Here is a 19,172-nt window from a genome sequence, read left to right on the forward strand (position 1 = left end):
CCTGCATCCCTTCTAAGTTACACACATTGCATCTTATGTATATTGCTTTGTGAGGGCTTGGCCTTAAAGGGCACCTTATAAATACTTCCAATGATTAAATAAATAACTTCATCTCATTTAAAAATGGGCTTTTGAAGTGCATTTATTCCAAGCAGTTCTGATGTTCTGCCATTTAAGCTATATGGCTGAAGGCACCCTTTCTCCAGATTGATCTCTGCTGTTTTGCCTTAAAAACAAAACTAAAATGTTCTTAAAAGTTTGCTCAGCCTTATGTGGGGACTCTCCTAATCAGAACAATCAAGAAAATGAACTAGCATGTTCTCCCTGTAAAAGTGATTAGGAGTGCAGTTACAGATAGGTAGCCGTGTTGGTCTGCCATAGTCAAACTAAAAAAATTCCTTCCAGTAGCACCTTAAAGACCAACTAAGTTAGTTCTTGGTATGAGCTTTCGTGTGCATACACACTTCTTCAGAAGGAGAAGGAGTGCAGTCTGCAACTTCCTGTCCATAGCCTGCCTTTTCTTCTTCCCCCATTCTTGACCCAGTCTGACCCAAGGAGCTGGTGACCAAAGACTGCAGCAGCAGCAGCAGCAGCAGCAGCAGCAGCAGAAACTACTGTGGAGCCAGTCCTACAGCAAAGGTAGGCGCTAGCTGGGGCAGGAGAGTGGGGTTGAGACATATAAGCTTACAGCCAGGATTTGGAGAGGGAAAATAGAAAGTATTGAGTGGGGTGGATGGGGAGAAAAGCAATTCATCATTTTTATGAATTATTCATAGTTGGGGAGCTCTGTCCAGAATAAGAGAGATCTTATCTAGAAGGAGTTTGCTCACTTTTTTTGAAAAATCTGAAGAAGGGAGAACTGCTAAGGAAAGCAAAAAGCCACCAAATCCCCCCCCCCCAAACGAAACCAGTAAGGATCGAGTTTCCAAAGGGGTAGCTATCCTTGCTGTTTTTGCTCCAGCAAGGACTGAGAGCCACTTTAAAGACTAACAAAAGTATGCTGGTATAAGCATTCATGGACTACAGTTCACTTCATCAAATGCATGGTATGGAATCCGACTATAGTCCATGGAAGTTGATGCCCAGACAAATGTGTCAGCCTTTAAGGTGCCACAAGACGTTTTTAATAAAAATCAGTAACTTACAAGGCACAGGCTTATATTGTGTGAGACATAGTCTGGAAACTAAAACTGCTATATCAGGGACCACAAATCATGACCACTCTTGTCAACTCACTTTTTAATCATTAAAACAGTGTGCTTTGATACTATTATAGTGTAGTTGTAATATTTTGTCTGATACTGTCTGCCTACTAAAAATGTAATAAAATAAGGATGTGGATGCACAGCCCTAATAACCACACAATCATTGACTATGGATATGTGCCCTGCTTCAACGATTGCAGTTTTAATAGGTCCATAGCACTAAAAAAAAGTAGTCCCCAGACCTGTAAGATAAGGAAACTCTTAAATTTCTGAAGAAATTCAGGTTCTGAGCCCTCACGGTTGTGAATAAATATAACAAATGATTACAAGAGTGCTACTGTCAAAACTCATAAGCAACCAAATGGTATGTACATATTCTTTTTTTATATATTCCATCATGTTTGGGGTGGGGCTTTCATTATTACTGACCACAATTGCCACTGCTGCATGGCTGACACACTGGTTATACTGTAATTGCAACATCGCACACGTCATAAAAATATACAAGAGACAAAAATGCTGTCCACTCACAAATTTTCCCCTACCACAAAGGGAACCACATCATTTGCAATGAGAAAAAAAAGGAACCAAGCTCAAGTCATTATAGAAAAGGATTTATACACTGAACCACCACCACCAAGCCTTTCAAGGTACAGCTAGGATTATCATAGCAAGCAGGTGGAACTGACCATTAGAAGTGCGCCCTGGGGGCGAGGGGAAGCCCCTGTCTCACGGGAGCTTAATGTAGTTTCCTGAGACTGCTGCTGCATGGATGGGGAGCACACCCAATTCCCTTGCACTGGGCTTCTTTAAAGTTCTGACTAATGCAGACGTGGTTACTGATCCCTCAAGTTGGGGGAAATGCATTGGCAACCCCACTCCTCATCCTGGTGATGTGCATCCATATAAGCAAGCGGAAGAGGACAGTGCAGAACTAGCCAGACCACAGAGGTCCTTGATCCTAGAGAGATAAGTTTGTTCCAAGAGTATAGAAAAAGCCAGGCCCACATTGAGATGGGAAGGTGGCTGCCTCGATTTCTAGACATCATTAAAGAGTGGCAACAGGCAAGATAGTATTATTTAATTAATGTGTGTGCACACATTGCAGGGGCAGCGGAGCCACTTGGATTTTATGGCACAGGGCAAAGATGTCTTTTGCTGCACCCATGAAGCAGGGAAGAGCCCTCATGTTCTTCAATCCTGTACAAGGAATAAGGGGTAAAGCGAAGAAGGCTGAGATTGCTTAGCACAAAAAATCTCCTGGGTGGCCACTAGTTTTGTCACCATTTTGTGGGAGGGATTAAATCACATACCAGAAATTTAGGTTTGCACAATTGCAACTGGGGTGCAATTAATTCACTTCTTTGAAAAAAGAAACCTGGACATTTCCCAGTTAGGAAAGTGGCAGACACTAAATATTTGGGATAACCATTGATTCATGGAAGTTGTACAACATCCCCATAAAAAAATTAGAACAGAATTCCACCCACCACCCAATTACTGGAGAACAGGAAGACAACCATTCCCACTTATTAGGGTATAATTAAATGAATTATACAACAGGACACCAACCTGTTGGTCAAGGGCCTTCCACAAGTTTTGGGTTCCTGCCCCTTGTGGTCCCACCCTCTCATCCTCCAGGTGTTAACATCATCTGAGTTTGCACACTTTTTCTTGATCTTCCATCAAGTGCAGCAATACAAAAAGAGGCTTATTTTGACCTTACCTGACAAATGAATCTCACTGCGTACAAGCAACAAACCAAGTGTTAAAGCTTTCCCTGGACTGCACTATTTTAGGCTGCAGGTGAAGGGTTGAATATTTGAGTTCTCTCCCATCTTAAATAAATTCACCTTCCTGCATGAAGGAAATGCTTCCACCTGTAGCCTGAAGCAGTTTAGCCCCCCAAAATATCTTGCTACTGTACTTGACTCTGCTGGTTGTAGGAACTATCCCTAGCAGGGTTAACCCCAGTTACGTTGCTGCTTGGAAGTGGAACATCTAAGCACCACTCCTTCCCACTAATAAACAAACAGGAGGTGTAAGTCACTAGGAAGTTCTTCTGCACAAGTGTGAATAAAATAAATGGGAGCGATGCAAGAGCCCAAGGGTACCCCTGCAAAGCTCCCATGCATTTCAGCAGCAGCTTGTGCTGGATCATTTCCCACTGACTGTGGCCAGATCTCTGAGGCTGCAAACTCTCATTTAGAACAGCATCTAAGAACTTTGGCTTGTTTGCATTTTTCAGGTTTTTCCTCCTTTCTTTTCTTTTTTAAAGAACATGCCTCCATTCATGGCTAATGAGAGTTTCTACAAATCTGAGGACTCCTTCACGTTACAACATATGGATTCTGTGTCTATTGGATCTCTGCTCATCTTCTCCATCACCTTTCTCCTGGGCCTCCCCGGAAATGGCTTGGTAATCTGGGTCGTTGCTCTGAAAATGAAGCGAACGGTGAACACGGTTTGGTTTCTGCACCTTGCTGTGGCTGACTTTGTGTGCTGCCTGTCCCTGCCTTTCTCCATTGTCCACCTGGCGCTGCATCAGCAGTGGCCTTTCGGGTGGTTTTTCTGCAAGATTATCCCGTCTGCCATCATCTTCAACATGTTTGCCAGTGTCTTCCTCCTCACCACCATCAGCATCGACAGGTGTCTTGTGGTGATGAAGCCTGTCTGGTGTCAGAATCACCGGACAGTAAGGTTCGCATCCGTGGTCTGTGGTGTTACCTGGTTCCTAGCTTTCATTATGTGTTTTCCTGCTTTCTTCTATCGCGAAATCTCCATTGATGAATCGGGCAATGCCAGGTGTGTCTACAATTGGCACGGTGAGGAATATGAGGAAGGATGGCCAGATTATTTGTTTCCCAGCAACGAAGAGTTTTCTAGTCAACGCCCTACCTTTGTGGCTAGTAGCTATGAAGATATTTTCACAGACGGAATTTTAGATGTGTATTCTGAGTCCCATATTCTTAATACAGTCAAAAGCAAGACTTGGTATTCTAGCACACCAAGCACTCCTGGCACTAATAGAGATACAGATTCATTAACGGTGGAAGTCACCAGCCCAAAATACGTGTCACACGAATCTTCCCACCCAGCTACTGCCATATCCAATGTTATTTATTCCGATCTTCCCGACTATTTTCTTTTTGGCAATTACTCTGGCAACCTCCCAATTAGCAATGACTCTATGGCAATGCCTTTTTATGATGAGCTGCCAAGCGTTCTTGTGTCCATTACTGTCACCCGAAGCATCTTTGGTTTCCTCCTCCCCTTCGGAATCATGACTGCCTGCTACGTCCTTATTGCCCTCAAGATGCTCAGAAACCAATTTGCAAAGTCCCGCGTGAAGGCTTTGCGGGTGATCCTGCTTGTGATAGTCACTTTCTTTCTCTGTTGGGCTCCTTATCATGTCATTGGGGTGCTGTATCTCCTGGCTAACCCCAGCACAGCACTTTATGAAACACTGGCTTTGTGGAACCATGTTTCCACAGCATTGGCCTATGCCAACAGCTGCATCAACCCACTTCTTTATGTGTTTGTGGGGAAAAAATTCAGGGAAAAAGCACGCCAGACGGTGCAAGGGATTTTGGAAGGGGCATTCAGTGAGGAAGGAACATGCTCCACTGCCTTCTCCCAGGAAAGAAGCAAGTCTACAGTTGACCATGATATTGATGTTTCCGCCCTCTAAAATGGAGCTTCCAGGCAACTAAACTGTCCTTGCTACTGTGGATTCTTGATTGGCACAGATGTGGCCACTTTGAATTAGTATCTGGAGCTCTTGCATATGCAGAGAGCAGCCACACCTTGTGAATCCCCTTTGTGCTGCGGTGTGAGGGGGCCAAGTGAAGTTCTGGGTTACACCACAGAAGGGAGACGGGCACAACTGCCTATCTTTGCAACATGTGTGGTGGTGGTATCCAAATTTGTCAAAAATTTTCTAGCACTGCAAATGTGCCCTACAGTATTACTTGACTTGTTATATATTTTTCCCCCTGTTGATGAAAGGAAGTAGCATAGCCATGTATGACGAGCCAGAATAAGCTTTAGCGGTGGCACAGAAATCTTGCAAGAAGTGTCAGCAGCTTTGTTTTGTAAGTGGTCTGCATTCACCAAAAACTGCCAAAGAAAACTGGACGCAGTGCTTAATTTCTAAAAGCAAAGCAGGGAAGAGGTAGGCAAGGGTTGAGCCTACGTTCTGCAAGCAGATCTAGGAGGAAAGCCCCTTCCCTTAACTTTAGGTGGGAACGGCTGCTCAACAGAAAGGAAAAGGTAGTCAAAGGGGTGGTGGTGGTGGTCAACAGGCATGGCTAGAACCTACAGAACCAAGCCAAATAGTACCTGCAGACTTGAGTATCAGCTATGCGTATCCTGTCCATTTTCAGGGCTACTGGAGACTCCATTCAAAATGTGCTTATTTCCAGAGCATACCTTAGGGGCTGCCTAGTTAATGAATTCTCTCCTACTGCAAATTCACCCAATCTGGGCACCTTTCCAGAAGCACTGTAAGGCCTACATTTTAGTACTAGCACCGGGAGAGTGAGTTAAGAGAAGTGGGGTACAATTTATTCTGTTCAGCTGCAGATGCTTTGCTTTTGTCCCAGTTTTTTGCTGTTACGTATTTGGATTGGGGTAGGTTGAACACATGTACTAATACATAAGTTGCTTTTAACCCTCTGAATTAAAACAGGCTTGACTTTTCCCTCTTCACATTTATCCTATGGTTACTCTCCCTTCCTAGCAACACTAGGTGGCTTTAATTTGGAACCGCTTAGTCCTTCTGCCTCAATACTGGGGGGGGGGGGGAAGGGTGTGAGAGAAACCAACTAGGGTGACAGAGAGCCTGAGCACCCAGGAAGCAGCCTGGCTCTATCTGTCTCTAGGCATCTCAATAGCAGAACCCTTACAGGCAGTTTACACCAAAAGCCAGATCAGAAGACCCAATAGAGACTAGGACGCTGCGTTGCTCTTAGTCTTTTCTCTCTCTATTCCTAAGGGATGGGAGGTTGTTTTTCTTTTCCATCCATGGGTAGAGGTAGGAGGAAGTGGCCTCCTTTCCATCTTCTCTTGAAAGCACTGGACAGAGGCCAACAGAGCAACCTCATGATTCCTTCTTGGGGAGGAACTTTCTCCTTTCCTTGACAAATTAAGGGAAACTGCATGCCAAGCAAGAACATAAAACTATGGTTTAATGTGAGGAGAGGAGGAGAGAGAGATCACTGAAGATATAAGGCAGGGAAACTATTCCTTTCCCTTCTCCATAAGGAAATATTTTCAGTTAAATCTCATCTCTGTCTCTTTCAGAAATATGTGAAGGGAGAGAAGGAAAATTCTAACTTTCATTCCTTCTTGTGGCCCTTTTGCCTCCTTCCCATCCCCTTGTTGTCTTGTTCATGCTTTGTTTTTGGTTATGCTATTCTGTAAAATGTACCCTATGTATTAATAACACACCACTATTACAACAGGAAATTACAAGGATATATTCTATTATGTGTATACAAAACTGCACCTAGCAGCTTGGTGATCAAGCTATTAAGGATGGCCTTGAATTGAGTGACACCTCTGCATCAGGCAGGGCATAGGCAAGAAGCTACTATTTCTTCCCCACCCGTCCTCCAAGGAGGTCAAAGTCATGGGCATCCCTTTAACAGCAACCCTGAGAGGTAGGTTAGCTTGCAAGATAGCAACTGGCCCAGTCACCCAGTGAGCTTTGTGGCTGAGGAGGCATTCAAGCAGGTCTGCCTGGACAAAGTTTGTTGTAACCTTTGAATCCAGCAGCAGGGCAGATCCAGTTGGGGCTGCAGATCCACCAGCTAAGGAGCCAACCAGGAACTCAGCTGGCTGTTCAATCTTGAGAAACCACTGTGCCTGAGGCTGTCACACAGCAGCCCCATAAGAACCTCCTGAACCACTGAGGTCTATAGGGACAGGCCCTCGCAGAACACCAGGAACCAAATGTTTCCCACAAGACCTCATCGGTCCAGTGACACAGGGGGGACAGAGTGACACAGGCTATGGGACAGAGGAGTGCCTGTCTACAGGCCAGGTGGTTGGCCCTTCAAGTGTCTAATGTTGTCTATGGGGGGCAGAGGCTTAGGCCTCACATAATGGGAATAAGTCTGACAGAGCCTCTGTTAAGTGTCCCCCCTTGAGATGGTTAGAGAACTTTGTGCCTGATCTACATTTCTTGACAAATGAGTCAAGAAAATGGACTAGGCCACTGTGGGACATGCATTTCTGGATGCTTCCCTGCATTTGAAAAATACATTCTCTGCACAAGTAAAAAGAAAAATGAAAAAAAGGTTCTAGCTCAACCCACTCTCCAGCAGTTTTCTCCTTGCAAGGAAAAGTAACATAGGGAAACATACAAAAATGGCGCTCCCTCACCTGGCCGTTCTAAAATGATGCAATCCAATCATTACCACCTCATTTGTTGTGTGTGTACACCAGGCCCACCCGTATGCAGCAGATATACCTAAAAGGAAAGGTTTGAAGAAAGCCTGTTGGTGTGCTTGTTGAAGAAAAGGGGGCTAAAGAAGCCTTCGCTCGTGTCCTGGAGAAAGTAGCTAAGTGCAAAACATGATTCCCTTTGAATGCTGCAGGTCTGATGAAAAGCCCTTTGGGCTCAAATTGTCTATTTCTAAACTCGAATCAGCAAGGAAGTCAGCTGACTTCCATATGTGCATCATGTTCCACCCAATCACTGCACCCAGCCTTTCTCAACTATGCTCAAAAGACCAGTTCCCTTTTGAAAGTCAAAGTTGCTCAATAAATAGCATAGCTCAGCAAAAATAATGTACCAAAAAAAAAGTCTCCACTCATGACTTTTATTTTGGATCACACTCCGTCACTCCTTTGAAACAAGGAAGCACCCATCACTGACTAATCTAAAAGTTTCCTGCAGCACTGGATCTGAAAGCCTTTGAGCTGTGAAGTTGTACTGTATACAAGAAAATTTAAGAACAAAAGTAGATTCCTGCACTGATGGCTTCTAGAACTCCTGACTGCTGATAGGCTCTTACATCAACTCACCCAACAAAATTTCCTCTACTGAAATTTACTGTGGTGCAATGAATACTGTTAGTGTTGGATCATTCAGCCATGACCCTGGGCACCTCACTCTCTGAACCTCACACAGTTGCTGTGAAAAGAAAACAGGGTTAGCCCAAATATGTTGCCTGAGCTCCTTAGAAGAAGGGTAGGATACAAATATCAAAAACAACTTCAGTACCAGTGATTCAACTCAGTTTTAAAATATCTTGGTAGGGCTGTTTCCACACTGCGATTAAGATCTGTTGCACCTAGCCAAGGCGGTGTTAATTACATTATTTTAAAAACCAAACTTCTGGACTAATAAGGTCCTAATTCTATGTCCTAGAACATTGATCCGTAATAAATATTTATAAAAGTATGTAATCCTTTATGATAATACAGACGACTCTCAACTCACCAGGGGGTAAGGCCAAAATCATCTTGAAAGTTGAACAGCTTAGTTCCCAAACGTTTTGGCTCCCAAACGGTTTGCAAACTATTTTTGGAAGCCAAACAATCAGAAGCTGTGCTGTGGTTTTTGAACATTTTGGAAGTCGAACAGACTTCCGGAACAGATTCCATTTGACTTCCAAGGTACGACTGTATAGTCAAAACACATTGGGTTCAACAGTGAGTGGAATTGCCAAAGTCTTTTTTCTCCATATATATATATATATTGCCAAGTGTGTAAAGCTGAATGTGCACAAGTGAAACGTGTGTATGTTGTGAGTTACCGGTACTAAAAATCAGGGCCATCCAATTAAACTGAAGGCAATAAACTGAGGACAATGTAAAGTACTTCTTTACCCAATGCATAATCAGTTTATGGAATTTACTGCTAATGGCTGTCCGCTTAGATGGCTTTCAAAGGGGGCTGGACAAATTCATGGGAGAATAATTCTATCAATGACCACTAGTCATGGTGTCTGTATAGAAACTCCATGACCAGAGCCGGCATGTCTCTGAGGCTGAGCAAGAGAGAGCTGCCGCCTTCATGCCCTGCCTATGGGCTTCCCTGAGTAATCTAGTTGGCCACTGTGGAAATCAAGATGCTGGAACAGATGAAAGTTAAACTTCATCTGCTCTCATGGAGCTCTGTCTAGGTTTGTAATTTATCTCTGTTTACATAATTTATTCCACAATTTGGAAGAAGGTACAGGGTTATAAAGACTAGGACTAGCCGCCTGAGAAAGTTTCTATCCAAATGCGATTTTGGTTTTAAACGCAGTATAAAGTAGTCTCTATGGGAGTATATTGTATTTAATTATGGGGTATCAGAGTTTTTAGGGGGCTAACCAGGCTGGGATAGCAGGATTGTTGGTTTTTGAATGTCTGATGTAGATTCTTTCAATTTTGTTGTTCTGTATGGGACAATGACAATAAAGATTATTGTTTTGTATTGTATTGTATTATTCTGTATAATTTATTCTGCTTTTACTAATAATAAGAAGGAGCAATGCAAGGGCACTCAAGCCACATCCCTAGTGAAATAAACTATTTTCAACCACCTTCCTGGATTCTAGGATTTCAGCCCCCAATTTCAATAATATCTTTAAAATCATAACGGACAAAGCATTTTTAAAAAAAGAAAAAGAAAGCAGTGTTTCTCAAAACATTGAATTCTGCACTTTCTGTGCTCCTGCAAAATTCACTGTATAGACACTACTCTGCACGAAGGGATGGCTTTGGGCTCTGGTTGTAACATGAGGTGGTACAAATGTAAGGAATAAACTGGAATCAAGCATATGTAAAATGACAGGCTTTGTTTCAGTAAGAACAAGGCTGTATTTCCTTTGTCCAAATTCCAGCCCAATGATGTGAGTTGCACCTTACGAGTTGCCACAGACAAATTAAAACAGGGGCACCAAAGGGATTAAACCATAAACATTCACTTTTTTAATTAAGAAAGCATGCAAAAAAAATAAATCTGTGAGGCCACACCCCTCTCCCATCTCCTTGACATAAAGCATTGTGGGCTGCACTGAAGCGGGTGGGCAGACGAGGGATTTCTCTCCACGGCAGGCAGGCAGGCAGGCAGGCTGGCCGGCCAGCCCTCTGTGCTGCTGACCCTTGTTTTTCCAGGGCAGGCTGTGTCAGCTGCTCACAGTGCAGAATTCCAGTGCTGAGTCTATGACTTCATGTGTCCATTCCAATACTAACCCACTTGAGAATGATGCAGTTAATTCAGAGGCAAAAGGGAGGATGTGGCTAATTTGCACACTGACTGGCATATATTTACATATGCAAACAAGGCGCCTTTAAATACCTATAGGAGTGATCTTTTATTCCCTCCACCTTCTGTGGATTTTATTCTTCGAAAACTTCTTGTAAAAAGCACCAGCTGGCATCTGGAGGAGAAGTCATCTCTACAGCGTGTTCCACAGACACTCGCCAACAAGAATCTCCTGTTCCTGGTCACATCATTCTCATCTTGGGACAGTGTAGGCAACCATTAAAACTCCTCCAGGAATTCAGCTCAGGGATTTTCTACTCCTCTCAGTACACACAATGATGGCCCCATTCCCCAACAACCAAAAATTCCCTCCCTCCAAAATCCAATGGAACAGTGAGTTAAAAGCAGTGCTACAGAACCTTCCCACCCTCGGGCACAGCACTTTCCTATGATGTTTTTTGCTTCCAACTTAAGTTTCCTCTTCACACAAAGCAGGCTTGCAGCTGAAAGAGTATGCAGATTAACAAGAGGTCTGGCAAAAGAGAGTCACACTAGAAACGTAAAACAAAGCAGCAAAGAGGTCACCTAGCTAGATCCAGTTCAAAATTCAATCCTGCACTGGCACCCTTCTTCTTCCTTGTCTCCTAAGGACTGCCATACAACTGAACTTCTGCCCTTCCTGACCCCACGTGACTTGGAAGGGCCCTTCCAACTTTCCCTCCTTTTCCAGCTATACACTTTCGGCATCTTCTTCACAGAGATATTCCACAATCACTTAGCCTCTACCAGAAACCCTCCACCCACCAAGCTCTGCTCAGCATTACATTCCTCCTTTCACCTTAAGTTTATCCAGGAAACAGGGACCACCAGTTGCTTATTTTATATAAGGCAGACAAGACACCCTCAGCTCCTACTCTTGCATCACAAGCCACAACACTTTCTAGAGAATTGAGAGGAAGTCAAATTCAGGAGTTAAAAAAACAAAACCTTGCAGGGTAGAGAAGTTACTTCTTGATTTTTATGTCTTATCTGCATATTCAAATAAGAGCCTTACTGCGTTATGAGAGAAGGCAGCAGGAGGGGGTCGGAACTGTGATAAGACAAGCCCTGAGGATTCTGGTTCGATCTTGGTACCCAAGCCACATGATGCGGATACAAGCCAGACCTGTCAAGCTTTCTTTGTCTGCCGAGGGGGAAAGTGCAAAATGGCAGTGATTGAAAAAGGCAGTGTAGAAAAAAGGTAAAGGCCCCCATCGTCTATACCAGACACTCAGTCCCTACCAAGCAGCAGACTCGTAACCACCATGTTTCAGCTAGAGGGAAGTCCTCACCTTCCACTAAGGCAAGCCTGTCTCTGTCAAACTCCAATATTCCAGCTGTTCTCCACACCCAGAGCCTCATATTCTGTGCACTTGTTAATCCTGCTGCTCCTGCTGGTGTGAGAAAGTTCACAGACCTCCTTTCAACGCCGGTCTAACCCTCCCCCTCCCCTCCCCTCCCCCTTTACAACATTTAAGAAAGAACATAATTATTACAGACTTTCAAGATTCACGGGGCTCTCTCACTTTTGTAGCCAATAAAACAGAGTCACTGGCCACCTTGAAGGGAAAGCGGGATTGTTAAAACGCAGGTGATGCAGGAAGAGAAAGATGCCCTCAAGAATTCCTCCTTCCGAGGTCTTCTCATGACACCAAAAAACAGTTTTCCTACCCTCCATCCCACACAGGGTGCCAGTAAACACATAAAATCCGAAGCTGGAAGATGGAGCAGAAGGGCTGTGCACTATTATTGATGATGATAATAATAATAATAATAAAGAAGAAGAAAATAAGGTAAAACAGGGAGCGCAAGGAAGGATTATCTTCGGCAGCATCTTGCGGCAGCTTCTCTGGCGGAAGTAGAGAATATATATCTATATACAGGCAAGGAAAGAGGCTGAAGGTGCTGGTCTTGTGACCCAAACCCCAGACTCCCCTTCCCATACCCTACAGGAGGGATGTGCTATCAAGTCTGTAACTTGCTAGGTGATCAAATCCCAGTTGAAATCATCAGGGATTTCCTCATTGGCACCTGGAGGCGGCCGTGGAACCAGATGGTGACCTGAATGCATTGCAGAAAGGAAGAAAACAGGAAACAAGTGGTCTATTATGTAGAATGCTTGATAATAAACTACTATGATCATTACAGAGCAGCTCAGTTCAGTTGAAACTCTGCACATGCCCCCAAATGGTGCTTTTGGCTTGGCCCTGGTGGCATATGTGAGACTGTCAACATATTCAGGCCCTTAAACAGGAGGCTGCAATTGCTTCAATTAATTCCGGAATCCAATGTCATATCTAATGCAAGCAACACTTTGTCTGTTATCTCTTGTGAGTGAATGGATTGAGCCTAAAAGCATATCCTGCATTTCCTGAGAGGGCCAAGCTGGACCATTTTCCAGCAAAGGTGAGATCACCTCATTAGAATGAGATCTGAGTCGTGGACTTTGCTTTAACCCTGTGGTAAAACAGCTGGCATGACTTAGGCAGACCCAGGGAAACACATTACCTGTGTCTTTTTACTGTAATGACTCATGCTCAAACTGGACCTTTGTAAAAAGCCTGGTTCAGATTGAGGTGCAGTTTACTGGTAAGTTACCCCTGTTACTGGATGTACACTGTATTCATAGTTTGTACAGCCATTTGGGATCACACCAGAAGGCTGCTCTGCTTTCAGATGCTCTATAGGTCGGTGTGGAAGATGGCTTTTCTCTCTGTCATTAACTTGTTAGATCCTTTCCTTGTCTCAATCTTCTCCATACTCCTTGTATCTGAACTGAGTTTGTCATTTTCTTCAGAATTATTCAGGACCCCTAGGCCCCTTTCCCAAAGGATAATTTTTTCTATGTTTAAATGAATTGAAAGGTTTGAAAGAGCCCAGGATAAAACTGGAGATTAATTGCAAGGAAAGAAGCATTTGGACTAGACTCTGCAAGGGCCTGGTGGATTTTGCTGTCCGGTAGGTAAAGAGAGACAATGTCTGCAGGGACACTGGGTTTCACTGGAACTAATAAGTAAGTCTGCTCAGCTGTAGACTACTAGCACATTATAGACAGTGCCCCTCTTGAGTTGCAGTAGACAACCCAGTTTTTTGCCTTTCCTTCAACCACATGACAGGTAAATATTAGCACCTCAACTTTTGTACTTCTTTCTGTTTTCTGAATTTCCCAGTCCCATGCACTTTTAGTCTTTCCATTCTACACCTGTAGTACCGTGGACCTTCCAGATACGAACTTAATTCATTCCGGGGGTCCGTACATACCCCGAAAAGTCTGCATCTAGAGGCGCCGCTTCTGCACATGCATGCGGCACGATAGAGCGCTTCTGCGCATGCGCGCGAAACCCAGAAGTATACACTTCCGGGGCTGCCGCATTCGCAACCCGAAAGTTACATTACCCGAAGGTAACGTAACACGAGGGTCCACTGTAGTAACTAAGCATTTGGGCCAAACAATGTGTGGGTGGTTTAGCCTGTGTAACTGAGCACCTAACTCAAACATTTGCTAGAAATCATCTGCATATGTCTGGAGAAAGAGATGATAGCAGAAAGCAGATGCTTGGCAGGGGGTTGGACTCGATGGCCCTTGTGGTCTCTTCCAACTCTATGATTCTATGATTCTATACTTGCCAGCTAGACCCTGGAGCAAGCCAGAAATGAAATTATTCAACTTTTTATGTTCAAAGAGTATCTCAAAACTCATCCTTACCTGGACGATTATACCCTGGCGTGTCCTGGGTGGAAATCTGGTACATTGGAGATGGCCCAGAGTAGAGATGGGGAGGCTGTGGCTGACCGTAAGAGTTCACTAGCAGAGAAAAGGGGAAAAGAACCATCAATAGCCCCAGCTACCTGCTTGCAACCTGGGAACACAAAAGACTAAGGTGGGATATGTGACTTCTACACATGCTCTCAGGTCTTCCTATAGGTTTATCTGTAGCATCATCTGGGATACAGAAAATCAGGGATGGTTTCTATCATTCAACTGGTTTGGCTCCTTTGCCAGATATAAATATGAAAAACAATTCGCAACTTTCTCAACACATAAAAAAAATCAAAAAGATATATGTACAATTTGCATTTTCTGCAAAACACAGATCTGTTTTTGGTTTCAGTTTTGTTGTATGTGAATTCATGTACCTCACTAGCCATGTCTGAGCACTGAGTTACAAAGTTGACATAAATTTGCTAGATCAACTCTTAAAGACTTCCTCTTTTTATCTTAATGCTCTTTCAAAAGCATACTAATTCAGCTTTGCAAAGAAATCCACAAAAATTACTAGCCCACTAGGCCTTTATACACCAGTTCAGTAATTTTTGAAAACTGTTACAAGTCTTTCATTGTATAATTAATTCCATTGTGGATTAACTGGAGGCATTTCTTACAGGTAAGCGGTTATTTACAAACCTATGCTACTCATATGACTTTACTGCACTAGAGTAAATGTGGTGGGGTGCAATTTGAAGTCGAAGAGGTAACAATATTTAGATGTTTTCACACAATGTGTCATCAGATCTCTATCCATGCAACATAATGAGCATGTGCAGCCCAGTATTCATACATTATGGACAACAGAAGACTCTTTGAAAATGGCTGAATTGTGGAATAAATTCATACCATGCAATCTCACTGTAGCAGTGAAAACTGGGGCAACCTGAACATCATTTGATAACTGCAAATATGTCTTTGCATTTGTATAAGCTCTATGAATTCTTCTGATTCTTTTCAGCAAAGGCTTTCTTTCTTATCTCCGTGTGTTCCATGGGTGACTTGTGAATAAGCTTTTGCAGAATGCTTTCTTATAACTTGTTTTAAAACCGCTGTGTGTTGCTAAGAAGTGGTCATCAGGTCCCTGATTGTTTTCCTTGAGTCTTTCACACTAGTCAGAATGATAAAAGCTGAGATAGGCTGATAAACTATGTCTTGGCCCTTTTGAAACAGACACACACGCACTCATTCATGAGGTACATTTTCATCTCTCAGTAAAACACAGTATTTCTCAGTATGCACAGACACACACTTGCTAGCTGTATAAAGTGGCAAAGAACTGGACATGCTTAGCCATCCATCCTGTGCAAATCTGAGCCTACCGTAAGTGGGGGGAAACTCCTTTATGGTAATGGCAGTTGCCAACATTGCAGCATGTGTTTGCTACCATCTTTGCATTGCTCAGATATACTCTGGGCACTGAACATTCAGAATTTTTGGTGATGGTACAGGCACCTCAAACTACACTCTTCTTTTCTCCCCCCCCCCCCCCTGTATACTAAGGGATCAGGCAAAACAGATCAAGGTTAGGGGAAATCTGTGAGACGGAGACCGGATGTGACAAAAACATATGCTTTGCTGAACCTTTTATCCCCATCCCTAGAAACGGTGCCACGTGAGGGGGTGTGGCTACACCTCTTTGATTCCGCCTCACCTACTGTCCTGGCATGGCAGGTCCCCACCCAGAAAGCCCTGCTGAGTACCTTGGTTCATGGGCTGCTCTTGTTTGCCACTATTCATGGCACAGGACTCGGAGATGCGGGGAAGCTGCTGTGGGCCTCCCAGGTGAGGGAGCTGACCGGTCTGGGTGAGAAAGTGATTGAGGGAGTCACAGAGGTTGGCAATGTGATGCTGATCTAGAGTCCAGTTCTTACGCTCAGCCTGGCGCAGACTCTCCATCAACTCTGCAGGGGCCAGAGAAAGAGAGAGGTAAGAAACTAGGCGTCACTGTTCTCTATTCTTGCCGAAGAGATCCTTCTCTATATCTCTACTTCCCACTCTAAGCCTTTGAAGGGCCCTTTTCCTCTCTACCAGAGTGAAGGGTGTAAGGAAATAACATAACATGACCCACCTGAGAACTGGGAGTGCTCAATGCTAGACCAGTTCAGCCGATTCACCATCTTGAAACTTTCTTTTAGGGAATCTATGTTGGAGCACCACTCAGGGGGAAATGCTGAAAAATGGGGGACACAAAATAGTCAACAGGGTGTACCCCCATACCTTATATTAGACACCAAATACATGCCTAATACATTTATCTCTAAAATCCTGAACTGAACAACCTACCTCCTCAGGACAACGTAACTCTTCTCTGTACCCAGCCACTCCTCTCCCTGTTTTATTCATTAATTCATTCAAAGCTTTCCAAGCTCCTTTTATCATCAATAATGGCTTACAAAAACTGAAGCTAATAAAATAATAGATAGAAACACAAACACCCAGCAGTTAAAAGCAAAATTTAAAGCCATCTAGTCTAGGGAACCACCCACTAACAGTGCCTCAGTCTTATCTGGATTGAGTTTCAGTTTGTTGCCTCCCATCCTGTCCATTATCAAGGCAAGACACTGGTCCAGCACTTCCACTGCCTCACGTTCAGATGTAAAGGAGAAATAGAGCCCAGTGTCATCAGCATACTGCTAACAAGGTACTCCAAACCTGTGGATAACCCCACCCAGCGGTTTCATGTAGATGTTAAACAACATGGGGGATAGGAGTGAGCCCTGCAGGACCCCACACTGAAGGTTCCACATGGCTGAAAAGCATTCCCCAAGCAACACCCTCTGGGAATGACCATCCAAGTAGGATTGGAACCACCGCAAAGTGGTGCCACCCACACCTATTTCGGACAGTTGCTCCAGGATACCATGGTTGTTGGTATCGAAAGCCATTGAGAGGTCAAGAAGAATTAACAGGGACACGTTTCCAAAGCAGTTTCTGTGCCTAAACCGCAACTGAAATGGATCTGGAAAATCAGTTTCTTCCAAAAGCACCTGGATATGGTATGCGACCACTAGCTACAGAACCTTGCTCAGGAAAAGGAGATTAGCAACTGGTTGGTAGTGAGCTAGGTTTTCCAAATCCAGGGAATTTTTCTTCTGGGCTGCCACCCTGCCACCCCAAACTTCTGAGGGCAGTGGAACTAGCAAGAAAGCCCTACTGCTGATCTTAACACCTGAGAGGATCTGAAGGGAAGAAGATAGTTTTAGAAATTTGGGGCTCATGTTGTTAAGGGCTTTAAACGCTAACGTAAGCACCCTGAATTGAAGCCAGAAACTATCCGGCAACCCATGCAGCTGTTTTAAAACAGGGATTATATTGGAGTTCTAAATAGAACCCCAGCTGCATTTGGATCAATTGAAGTTTTCGAGTTGTATTCAAGGGCAGCCCTATGGAGAGTGAATTGCAACAATCCAGTCCATAAGTTACTGTGTACTGTGACCGTATCATCTCTGTCCAAAAGGGACTGGAGCTGGTGAAATAGCCTCAGCTAGATATAGGCACTCCTAGTCAAAACCACCTGAGCCTACAGTGATAGCGTTGGACCTTGGAGTAAACCCAAGGCCCAGTGCAGGGTACAATCAAGAGAGCTGCAGTCAGTTCTAACTTCCTGCACAATGCAGGCCTGCACAAGGGTGTTTTTCCACATTCATACTTGACTATCTTTGGTGCACAGCTAAAAATGTAAACTGTGAAGTGGCCCTTCACGATTTGCTCAGAAGAAACATGCCAAAAGCTCCTCAACTCCAAACTTTCAGCCTTGCCTAGTCCATCTGTCCTTAATTCAATGAATATTTCTGTCAGCTTGCCCACTCTGTAACTCACCAAAGCTAGCATTATTCATGGAAGCTTGTGACTGCTGCTGCTGCTGCTGCTGTTGCTGTTGCTGCTGCTGCTGCTGTTGCTGTGAATGGGAGTGCGGGTGGTGGTGCTGATGCTGGTGATATCCTCCATGCTGCATTGAAGAGGGGTGAATGGACATCACAGGTGGGGGGCCATAGCTGTCACCTCCTTGCTGCTTGCCACCCTGGGATGGACAGCCTTCTGAGGTTGGAGTGTGGAGGGGGGGTGCAGCTCCCACCGAGGAGGGCACCTGCTGCTGGTGGTACATATAGTAATTGTGGTTGGAGGGCTGCATGTCACCCAGGAGGGAAGAGAAATCTGAAGGGAGGATTAAGAGGAAAGTATTAAAATGGGTGGCGGGCCCTTTTTAGCCTGGAGGGCCACATTCACCTGTGCCCAGCCCTCCAGGGGCCACTATGGCCACCCACTCTCTTATCAGGTACATGCACTTATGCACACACACACAAGACACACATAGGCATATTATGGCCCTCCTTCTGCTCCTCCTCATCTGATGACTGGCAAGGGGGCAGTGAACACCTCTATCTGGGAACTGGGCTCTGCCCACCCCATGTTTTGTAATCCCTATCTCACTATTTTGCTGCGGCTGCCAACACTGGCAAGGTCTTGGACAGCCAGAAAAAACTGTGTGTGCATGGGAGGGGCAAATCACGCCCTTGAACTGAGGTTAACCACTCCTGCATTAAAATACACAAAGGTAGCAGAAACATCAGTTCTATACCTTTCCTAGAAATGAGGAGAGTACCCCAAATATTATAAAACAAGCCATTAGCACTTCAGTGACCACAGTTCTAGCAATGTTCACTAAACAGCAGCTTAGGTCCAGAATTTTTCACCCCTTTTCTACGTGAATAACACAAAAGACAAGATTAGCTTCATGAGATGCTGCCCCCCAGTGGCTGTAACTGATTAACAGAATGCAAAGTACTCTGGAGTAGGCCTGGGCGATATATTGATATATCATTGCCCAGGACTGTTATGAGGGGCAGACCGCGATGACAGCTTCACTCAGTGGTATATTGTGGGTGACACTGCTGCTTCCAGAGACCCTCTGCTACCAGCACCCAGCACGCCAAGGGAGCAACAAGCTGCAGTG

The 19,172-nt window shown here is 44.3% G+C and overlaps 2 protein-coding genes across 4 annotated transcripts in view; one reads left to right on the forward strand and one right to left on the reverse strand.

The window, feature by feature from the left end:
- The window catches only part of C3AR1 (complement C3a receptor 1), a 234,136-nt gene extending 228,244 nt beyond the window's left edge, over positions 1-5,892 (forward strand). Inside the window, exons 2-3 of one of the 2 annotated variants that reach the window (XM_083460751.1) lie at positions 587-639; positions 3,484-5,892. In XM_083460751.1, the coding sequence (XP_083316877.1) occupies positions 3,487-4,896 (1,410 nt within the window). In that variant the 5' untranslated portion in view covers positions 587-639; positions 3,484-3,486 and the 3' untranslated portion in view covers positions 4,897-5,892. Of the gene's footprint in view, positions 1-508; positions 640-3,453 lie in introns of those variants that run through there. The other variant, XM_083460752.1, reaches the window with a different exon arrangement.
- Positions 5,893-10,110: 4,218 nt separating this feature from the next.
- FOXJ2 (forkhead box J2) overlaps positions 10,111-19,172 on the reverse strand; it is a 32,830-nt gene continuing 23,768 nt past the window's right edge. For both annotated transcript variants that reach the window (XM_083460744.1, XM_083460743.1), the window contains exons 7-11: positions 18,038-18,373; positions 16,287-16,388; positions 15,919-16,119; positions 14,156-14,254; positions 10,111-12,510 (exon numbers count right to left, since the gene is read on the reverse strand). In XM_083460744.1, the coding sequence (XP_083316870.1) occupies positions 12,431-12,510; positions 14,156-14,254; positions 15,919-16,119; positions 16,287-16,388; positions 18,038-18,373 (818 nt within the window). In that variant the 3' untranslated portion in view covers positions 10,111-12,430. The remainder of the gene's footprint in view (positions 12,511-14,155; positions 14,255-15,918; positions 16,120-16,286; positions 16,389-18,037; positions 18,374-19,172) is intronic.

The sequence above is a fragment of the Podarcis liolepis genome, assembly GCF_965112155.1.
Source record: "Podarcis liolepis genome assembly, chromosome: 9".
NCBI lineage: Eukaryota > Metazoa > Chordata > Lepidosauria > Squamata > Lacertidae > Podarcis > Podarcis liolepis.